Source organism: Culex quinquefasciatus, chromosome 2 (genome assembly GCF_015732765.1).
Source record: "Culex quinquefasciatus strain JHB chromosome 2, VPISU_Cqui_1.0_pri_paternal, whole genome shotgun sequence".
NCBI lineage: Eukaryota > Metazoa > Arthropoda > Insecta > Diptera > Culicidae > Culex > Culex quinquefasciatus.
The window spans coordinates 74,061,729-74,072,285 of NC_051862.1; the positions used below are offsets into that span (position 1 = coordinate 74,061,729).

General features: G+C 39.9%; 1 protein-coding gene across 2 annotated transcripts in view; it reads right to left on the reverse strand.

Moving 5' to 3' along the window:
• The window catches only part of LOC6044817, a 161,022-nt gene extending 154,244 nt beyond the window's left edge, over positions 1-6,778 (reverse strand). For both annotated transcript variants that reach the window (XM_038253377.1, XM_038253376.1), the window contains exons 1-2: positions 6,682-6,778; positions 5,669-6,278 (exon numbers count right to left, since the gene is read on the reverse strand). In XM_038253377.1, coding sequence (XP_038109305.1) covers positions 5,669-6,142 — 474 coding nt within the window. In that variant the 5' untranslated portion in view covers positions 6,143-6,278; positions 6,682-6,778. The remainder of the gene's footprint in view (positions 1-5,668; positions 6,279-6,681) is intronic.
• Between the last annotated feature and the right edge of the window lie 3,779 nt (positions 6,779-10,557).

Sequence of the window (10,557 nt, forward strand, 5' to 3'; positions counted from 1 at the left end):
TTTGGTGCCAAGTGTGCAATACTTTTCCCAAAATAAACATATTCAAGTAATCCACTCAGAATCGACTCATTTTTTGTTTCAATTTAAACAAATCTAATCCACCTTCAACTTCTAACAACCAATTCGACCTCCACCATCCTACAAACCAGCATTCCTGATTTAGTCGAAGCTTGAACGAATCATGAGACAATATTGCCGGGCAGCGGCGGGTGGTCGGAGGACGTTCGCCTGGAGGCAAAGGCTGCTGATCATAGAAATGCACCCGAGATGCACCAGCATCGAGCAACTCATCACGAAACTGTGACGAAAAGGTCAAACAATGTTCGCGTCTCGCGCGCTTCTTCGTCGTGACTAGCCTTCCCGAGCCAGTTTGAGCCTGAGATCACAATCGGCTGAAGCTCACTGGGCACTTAAGGCTCTCGAGCTTAGCCAGACAGGTGAGCCCGGCAGCGACTATTTCATCTCTTTTGTAGCCTGTCAAATTGCATGGGGGCAGGGGAGTTGGAGTGAAGGTGTTTGGAGAAAGGGGAAAACACTAGTCTAACATTTCGCTTAATTTAGTGGTGCCATATATGGTGCTGCGGGTGCGGGGAGGAAAAAGAATGCCAGCGGCAGGTTTGGTCTGTACGACTGAACTACATTTAGCAGCTCAATGGGGCTTACAAAAGGTTTTGTTGTACGGTTTAGGAAATAGGAAGTGTTTTTTTTGCTGCGGTCAAATAATGTTGCATTGCTAAACGGTTCGATTTGTAAATGATGAGAGAATTATGTTTTAAATGTCGATGCCTTGTATAAGGTGCATTACATTACATCATTGTATTCAAATCAAAATGAATCCAAGGAATATTCGTTGATTCGATGAAAATGTACTTATTTGCACGTAATAAAGGATATACCTTAATAGAGTGTTGGTTTTATTCTCCTATCACTGTTATCATTGCACAAATTTGTTCCTATTAAATAAATGAGGCTACTGAATCTCTGCATATTTTAAATAATGGAAAAAATAAATCAAATAAATAAATAAATGTTCGTTTTTTAAATTTTATTTATTTTAAAATTCAAATTTCGAGCAAAAACTTGCAATAAAGACCGCAAAAGACCTGGGGTCATTAAAGTGGATGGTTTAAATTTTTGATTAGTTTTAAAATTGTATTTCTGCATCAGCTACCATATAACTTAAAGCAATTTGTTTGCAAACATTTGTCTTCGGCAAATTTGTAGGTAATAATTAAAGTTTTTTTTTAAATAGGTTCACAGAAAAACATTTTTTTATAAAATAGATATCTTCTGATCCATAATGCGTGATGGTGCAAAATCTGACTAAGAAGATATGATTCAATGAAAAAAACTATTTCGAATATCTCGGAAACTATTCGTCCGATATTTAATGTTAAATTGAAACTTTTGCGAAATTTTCTTCAAAAACAAAATATTAAAAAAATTGGCCTGTCCTATGAAATTAGGAAAATTATCAATTTGTAGACCTTTACAAAAGTAATGCTTGATCTTGGCTTGATCAAAAATTTTGAAATTGTATTTATTGAAAAGTTCAGAAAATTTAGCAAGAGCTTATTTTTTTTAACGTTGAAATCGGACTAATATATACTGAGATATTATCAGTTGAAATTTAGAGGCTAATCAGGCGACACTTAAAAAACGATACTTAATCCACCCTTAGGTGGTTGGTGCCTTCCTCAAATTTAAAGGGTGCTATCCAAAATAGACACAAAAGGGCGGTGTTTTTCAGTGTTTTATCAATTTGACTCATTATTCATACCACTAGATTGGGTGGTCAGATCTTTATATTGCAGGGCACTTATGTACTTACAACTTATGATAGGGTAGTCAGATCTCCAATCCAATTTGTGCTCGTTGAAAAGGTTTTTTGATTACCTAACCAAAAAATTGTCGCATGATAGTACCGGACAACGTTTTCATCAAAATATCGTAGATCCGACCTACAAAAAGTGCATAAATAACACTTAAGTGCTAATAACTTTAGATAGGGTTATCAGATCTTCAATGTTTTGGACTCATTGGATAGGTCTTTCGAATACCTTTTTAAAAATGTATAGCATGACGGCCTTTCTTACAAAACCACCCTTTTTACAAACTTGCGAACTTTAGTCAAAATCGTTTTTTTAGCATAACTTTTGAAGTACTTCACTAAACACGATGGTATGGCAGTGCGTGGCCGAATGGTTACGCTGTCCACTTTGTAAGCGGGTGATTCTGGGTTCGATTCCAATCTGCTCCAACCTTCCATCGGATGAGGAAGTAAAATGTCGGTCCCAGCCTTGATTGTTAGGCCGTTAAGTCATTCCAGGTGTAGGAGTCGTCTCCATGCCATAAGTACAAACAACGCACCAAACCAAGCCTACTCCGGTGGAATTGCTGGCGGCGGTTGGACTCACAATCCAAAGGTCGTCAGTTCAAACACTGGGGTGGAAGGTTCCTTGGAGTAGAAAGAGGTTTGGGTGCTCTCCCCATTCAAGCCTTCAGACTCCTAGGTTCGAGCAGAAACTTGCAATAGAGACCACAAAAGACCCGAGGGTCGGTTCCCAAGTAACTTTTTTTTCCAGGAGTTCTACAAGAGCTCTTCAAGATAGCTACAGCATAGCAGTTTGGACCGCGGTAGGATAAAATTCTCTTCAAAACTTCTTCAGGAGTTTGGAAGAGTACTTGAAGAGAATTTTATCCTACCGCGGTCCAAACTGCTATGCTGTAGCTATCTTGAAGAGCTCTTGTAGAACTCCTGGAAACAAATGTTACTTGGGTTATGTCGATATGTATACGTGAAGGTGGATCTACGAGGCGTATTTAAGAAGTTTATTTTTCGAGTCCGGGTCTTTTGTGGGCTCTGTTGCAAGTTTCTGCTCATTTCTAGGCATCCGAAGGTTATGTGTGGTGAGTCACCCAAAACTTCTTTTACGCAAATGGACCGACGTTTTACTTTCCCATCCGATAGAAGGCCAGGAGGATAGGGCGGGAATCGAACCCGCGCTCCATAGAATCTTAGGGATCGGCAGCCGAAGCCGCTAACCACCGCGCCACGAGGCCCTCTACTTTTGTGCTGCAAATGGGTGCTGAAAAGTTGAACTTTTCAGCACTTGTTTCGAAAAGTAACACTTTTCAACATTTTTTTGATTTAAACGATTTATTGACAAAATACATGAAAATTTGACATAAAATTTCACTCAGTGTGTGTATTTTGGAATTGCAAAAAATGTTGTATGGAACTCGTTGCAAAACTTGATTTTTTCAGCACTCGTGCTGAAAAAATCCTCTTTTTGCAACTTGATGCATAAACTACTATTATGCATGTTTCAATTGTGAAATTATCTCAGGAATACGAATATGATAAAATTATCATCAGAAAATGGGATCTAAGGGGTCCCCCGAGCAAAACTTTACAACCAAAAATATCACTAAAAGTAAAAGTGCCTATTTAATATGTTAAACTGCCTTACCCAAAGCTTTCTCAGTCTCAGATAGTAGTCCCAGATGTCCCCTACAAGCTACAGGTCGGAGCGAGTTGATATCTGGATAGAGCACTTTTTTATTTGAGTTTGAAAATTATGCTATTTTTTCACTAAAATGCCAATAACTTCCCTTTAGATATAACCAATTGGATTGCTTTACCCTGCATTTTGTTGTAGTTTTTAAGCCCTTTCAAATCCAATTTCCGATGACCTAGAGTGCTCATATTTTGGCCACATGCTAGTTTTATATGTACAGTCATCCCTCATATTCGGAACAGTTTACAGATCTGCCAATGTTCAACAAATCATAGAAAATCGATAATTGAACATAATGATTTGCTTTTACCTTCATGTGAAAGCTTTTCTTGCGATCTTTCGATTAATGTATAGACCGGCTGTACATTTTTACGTTTTATATAAAGTTTTTAAAGAAAAACATTGGCCCTTGATATCCACAATATCGGAACACTTTTTTCTTCAGAAGTACATATTTTTTTTACAAAAAAATTACTTCACACTCTGAAACCAATAAAACTCAAGTTTAGTGATATTTTAAACATGGTCTGATAACTTTTTTTGTGAAAATATCAGTTAAATTCAGGTGTTCCACAATTGTGGGAGGCACACTCAAGTAACATTTTTTTCCAGGAGTTCTACAAAAAGCTCTTCAAGATGGCTACATCATAGCAGTTTGGACCGCGGTAGGATAAAATTCTCTTCAAAACTTCTTCAAGAGTTTGGAAGAGTACTTGAAGAGAGTTTTATCCTACCGCGGTCCAAACTGCTATGCTGTAGCTATCTTGAAGAGCTCTTGTAGAACTCCTGGAAAAAATGTTACTTGGGCAATAACATCCCACGATTATGAAACAGGCAATTTGGAGGCAGTGTTTTGCTGCTATGGATAAAATAGGCTTAAAATGAAGTTTTTTTTGTTCAAAAAGTACAATTTTTATTGGTGATATAGCAAAAGAATGTCCAAATAAAGGTCCTAAAAATAGCAGGGACGACAGAAAAGTTGCATTTTGCATCCTATTGATAAATTACCACAAAAGTGTTCCGAATTTGTGGGTGTTCCGAATATGTGGGATGACTGTACAAACAACCCCTAAAAATTTCAGGCAGATTGGTGAGGTCGATGCGAGATGGGTATGCTTTGCTCGTGGACTCGCTCTTAAATGATGGGAGATCTTTGTTGTAAAAGAAAAAAAATGTAAAAAGTTATGGCCTATCTACAATCACTTAGCTTAGAATAGTTAAGTAAAGTAAAACTTAGAAAATGTACACAACTTACGGCCGTCATCCACAATCAACTTAGAAAATTTGCTGGGCTGATATACGTTGCTATGCAGTTGTTTGTTTACCTTTGATATGGAAACGTCAACTTACCGTAGATTTTGAAATTTTCCAAACCATACGTCAAGTTTCTAATTTTATTCCTTTTCATTGTAGAAGATCAGATTCATTTCCATTGATTCAAACTCCTAAGCTAAGTGAAATTTTCTAAGTTAAGTGATTGTAGATAGGCCATTACTAGATTGTACAAAGTTTTTAAGGAAAACTTCTATTCTAACAATCTTTTGCCTCATGACTTTTAGGGTAACATTTGGGGGGTCGAGGGGAAAAATATGTTTGGGCCGTTGAAATTTAATATTCTCAGAACAAACTGAAACACATTGTTTGAAAAAAATACTAACTTCAATGAATAAATGCATGGTAATTGAGAATCAACTAATTGTATGAACCAATCATTATTAGTCTAAATGTTAGTTAACAAACAAGTTTACTAGTAATCTAACAATTGAGTGCTTTGAACAACTTTATTCACTTCCAATTGAACCATTACGCCAGTTTGGTGTGCACACACCGACTCTAATTGTGCTAATTCACTTTCGTTCCCCTTGAGCTTTTTTTCGCGTACCCCAAATCATTTCCAAATTCACACCCAATTAAGCCTCTCATTCACAAAAATCCCACAACAAAGCGCTTTCCACTTCTAATTGATTCGATTTGGTTGCGTCCACGCGCACACACGCACCAAGAAGCCGCGATCACAATCTTCCTCTTTGTTCCACAAGATCATCGCTACCCTTGGCTCGCGTAACGCACACTTCTTTCGCTTTCAACGATCAACCACCGAAAAACCACGCCAAACTAAGAAGGAAGGAAAGTCGTTCAAAACTCACCACTTCACGATCCATCTGCAGAATGTACTGAAACCGGCCAATGTCACTGATGTCCGCCAGGTCCTTGACGCTGAGCCGCTCGTTGGAGCCACTTTCGCCACCACCACCCAGCTGTGCCGCCGCCGTCTCGCTGTAGTAGCTGATGTTCCGGCCGTACACGCCGTCCTCGCCAAAGTCCTCGTCGGACGGTGGCGAAGCGGTTCCGCGGCGGCGATTGCGATCACCAGCCCCAACCATGTCCAGGTTGTTCTGGAGCAGCTGTTGGTTCTGGCTGTGGTTGTGGTGGTGGTGGTGATGATGGTGGTGACGTTCCGTAACGTGGTTCAGGTTGTTCTCCAGCGAGCCGGACGAGGATCCGGTCGAGGGATTCGGGAGGTTCGATACCTCTGGGAAGTTACGGACGGGCGGTGGAGATCCGCCCGATTTGGACTTGTGCAACTTTGGGTTGTGCACGTTGTATTGTTTGTTCACCATGGTCGGAGGTCACGCGCGTATTGATCTGCAAACACTCTCTCTTCTAAGGAGGACACACTCGCTACAGTTGTTGCTTGCGATGGTTTTGCAAACTCATGAATATTCAACGGAACTCACTTCAAGGCCAGTAATGTTGCTAAAGACAAAAAAATAACCAAACGATACGAAATAGTGAAAATAATACACAAAAAAAAAACCAACCAACAAAAACACAAAAAGTAGCCGTCGTTCAAGGAAAGGAAGTGTGTCGGTAACAACAATTCGCACACAACACCTCCAAGCCCGATTAGATCAATCAAGGTGGAAATTGAGCGATCAATCAAGCGCGGTGAAAACACGACCGAACACGATCGCGCGCAAGGGTCTTCAAAAGGTCTTCACACCGAAAATTACACCATCAACACACTAAAACAGAACAACACATCAAGAAAAAAAAACTCGGCAGTCTGCGATCGCGTGTCACAATTCAGCGCACACAGAACTCCACACACGATCAACAGCCGACAGCACAAGCTATAGGGGACACCACTAGCACCAACCATGCGCATGTGCCAACCACAGTACGGGCTAGCTTGGTTGAGGCACGACGCGCCGAAGCTCTCGACTCGAAGTTTCGCTGATCCCGACCGTATCCGACCGCAGGTAAACGGTAACTGAAAGCGAAACGGCTGGCCAAGAGCCATGGGAACTCCCAGGTGATCGCGATCGGTCGGTGAAGAATGGTTCGCGAAGAAGTTGCGAGAGAGTTGCGTGGAGTTGGTGAGTCGGGCGCGCGTGTTGTTGATGTTGACGGAGTCGCGACCCGGTGATCGTGGGGCGACGTTGAGAACGGCGCGTTGTGGGCAGGGATGCCAGATACACAGATTTGTCTGTGTTTCACAGACTTTTGAGCTTGTGCCAGACATTTTTTGAGGTGCACAGACTTTTAAAAAACTTCATTAAATTAATATTTTGTAATCTTTTTTGTCGAAACTTATTTCGTTAGACTTCAAATGCTTAAAAACGCGATTTCTGATAGATTTCAATGACTGTAAATTTATATATTTGAATTTTAGACAAATGCACAGACATACACAGACTTTTTTACAGACATTTTAAAAAACCAAGTGGCATCCCTGGTTGTGGGCCATGAAGGGATGCGGTCGCAAAAAGATCAGCTGGTTGAGCGTTGGAGGACGGTGTTGATCAGTTCGTGAAATAATTGAGAATGTAAATTTGATGTTTATGTGATCTAGATATCATGATAAACGTGAACTCTAGATTAGTACCATAAACATGTCGTTCTTAAATTCATGAGTACAATTCTAGAATTTTTTTTGAAAAGGTCCTATAAACATAGCTCTTAGGACCACTTAAAAAAACTCTAGAATTGTTCACAACGATAAAACTAATTTTTCTGAGTACAATTACCCTTCTTGACAGAAAGCATCCTACTTGACAGCTAGTTCTAAGGGGATCATAGTTGATCCATTGTAAAATATTGTCTTGAATGGTTTTTAATCAGGGGTTGTTTTTGTTATATATTAGCTGTTGACCGATCCTCGGTCTTAACCTGGTAACAGCATCTAAAAAACTAACTTAATCCACCTATGTGGTTGGTGCCTTCCTCACTTTTTTCCAAAAATGGGTTTGGGCACAAATTTCGTCTAATTTCGTTAAGTTTCGGAATACAAAAAACACACATATTACTCAAGGGCTCATAAGTGGCATCTTAGGTGGTCATAGCTTGAGGCAGGGTTACCTGATCTTCAATATTTTAGACTCGTTGGTGAGGTCTTTCGATTACCTAACCAACGATGGGTCGGATGATGGATCCGGACATTGTTTACATACATTTAAGTGAGATCCGGCTACAAAAAAGTACATAAATATCACTAAAGTGGTCAGAACTCGAGACAGGGTTGCCAGATCTTCAATGTTTTAGACTCGTTGGAAAGGTCTTTCGATTACCTAACCAACGCTGGGTCGGATGATGGATCCGGACATTGTTTACATACATTTAAGTGAGATCCGGCTACAAAAAAGTACATAAATATCACTAAAGTGGTCAGAACTCGAGACAGGGTTGCCAGATCTTCAATGTTTTAGACTCGTTGGAAAGGTCTTTCGATTACCTAACCAACGCTGGGTCGGATGATGGATCCGGACATTGTTTACATACATTTAAGTGAGATCCGGCTACAAAAAAGTACATAAATATCACTAAAGTGGTCAGAACTCGAGACAGGGTTGCCAGATCTTCAATGTTTTAGACTCGTTGGAAAGGTCTTTTGATTACCTAACCAACGATGGGTTGGATGATGGATCCGGACATTGTTTACATACATTTAAGTGAGATCCGGCTACAAAAAAGTACATAAATATCACTAAAGTGGTCAGAACTCGAGACAGGGTTGCCAGATCTTCAATGTTTTAGACTCGTTGGAAAGGTCTTTGATTACCTAACCAACGATGGGTTGGATGATGGATCCGGACATTGTTTACATACATTTAAGTGAGATCCGGCTACAAAAAAGTACATAAATATCACTAAAGTGGTCAGAACTCGAGACAGGGTTGCCAGATCTTCAATGTTTCAGACTCGTTGGAAAGGTCTTTCGATTACCTAACCAACGCTGGGTCGGATGATGGATCCGGACATTGTTTACATACATTTAAGTGAGATCCGGCTACAAAAAAGTACATAAATATCACTTAAGTGGTTATAACTCGAGACAGGGTTGCCAGATCTTCAATGTTTTGGACTCGTTAGAAAGGTCTTTCGATTACCTTACCAATGATAGGTCGGATGATGGATCCGGACATTGTTTACATACATTTAAGTGAGATCCGGCTACAAAAAAGTACATAAATATCACTAAAGTGGTCAGAACTCGAGACAGGGTTGCCAGATCTTCAATGTTTTAGACTCGTTGGAAAGGTCTTTTGATTACCTAACCAACGATGGGTTGGATGATGGATCCGGACATTGTTTACATACATTTAAGTGAGATCCGGCTACAAAAAAGTACATAAATATCACTAAAGTGGTCAGAACTCGAGACAGGGTTGCCAGATCTTCAATGTTTTGGACTCGTTGGAAAGGTCTTTTAATTACCTAACCAACGATGGGTTGGATGATGGATCCGGACATTGTTTACATACATTTAAGTGAGATCCGGCTACAAAAAAGTACATAAATATCACTTAAGTGGTTATAACTCGAGACAGGGTTGCCAGATCTTCAATGTTTTGGACTCGTTAGAAAGGTCTTTCGATTACCTTACCAATGATAGGTCGGATGATGGATCCGGACATTGTTTACATACATTTAAGTGAGATCCGGCTACAAAAAAGTACATAAATATCACTAAAGTGGTCAGAACTCGAGACAGGGTTGCCAGATCTTCAATGTTTTAGACTCGTTGGAAAGGTCTTTTGATTACCTAACCAACGATGGGTTGGATGATGGATCCGGACATTGTTTACATACATTTAAGTGAGATCCGGCTACAAAAAAGTACATAAATATCACTAAAGTGGTCAGAACTCGAGACAGGGTTGCCAGATCTTCAATGTTTTGGACTCGTTGGAAAGGTCTTTTAATTACCTAACCAACGATGGGTTGGATGATGGATCCGGACATTGTTTACATACATTTAAATGAGATCCGGATACAAAAAAGTACATAAATATCACTAAAGTGGTCAGAACTCGAGACAGGGTTGCCAGATCTTCAATGTTTTAGACTCGTTGGAAAGGTCTTTTGATTACCTAACCAACGATGGGTTGGATGATGGATCCGGACATTGTTTACATACATTTAAGTGAGATCCGGCTACAAAAAAGTACATAAATATCACTAAAGTGGTCAGAACTCGAGACAGGGTTGCCAGATCTTCAATGTTTTAGACTCATTGGAAAGGTCTTTCGATTACCTAACCAACGATGGGTTGGATTATGGATCCGGACATTGTTTACATACATTTAAGTGAGATCCGGCTACAAAAAAGTACATAAATATCACTAATGTGGTCAGAACTCGAGACAGGGTTGCCAGATCTTCACTGTTTTAGAATCGTTGGAAAGGTCTTTCGATTACCTAACCAACGCTGGGTCGGATGATGGATCCGGACATTGTTTACATACATTTAAGTGAGATCCGGCTACAAAAAAGTACATAAATATCACTAAAGTGGTCAGAACTCGAGACAGGGTTGCCAGATCTTCAATGTTTTAGACTCGTTGGAAAGGTCTTTTGATTACCTAACCAACGATGGGTTGGATGATGGATCCGGACATTGTTTACATACATTTAAGTGAGATCCGGCTACAAAAAAGTACATAAATATCACTAAAGTGGTCAGAACTCGAGACAGGGTTGCCAGATCTTCAATGTTTTAGACTCGTTGGAAAGGTCTTTTGATTACCTAACC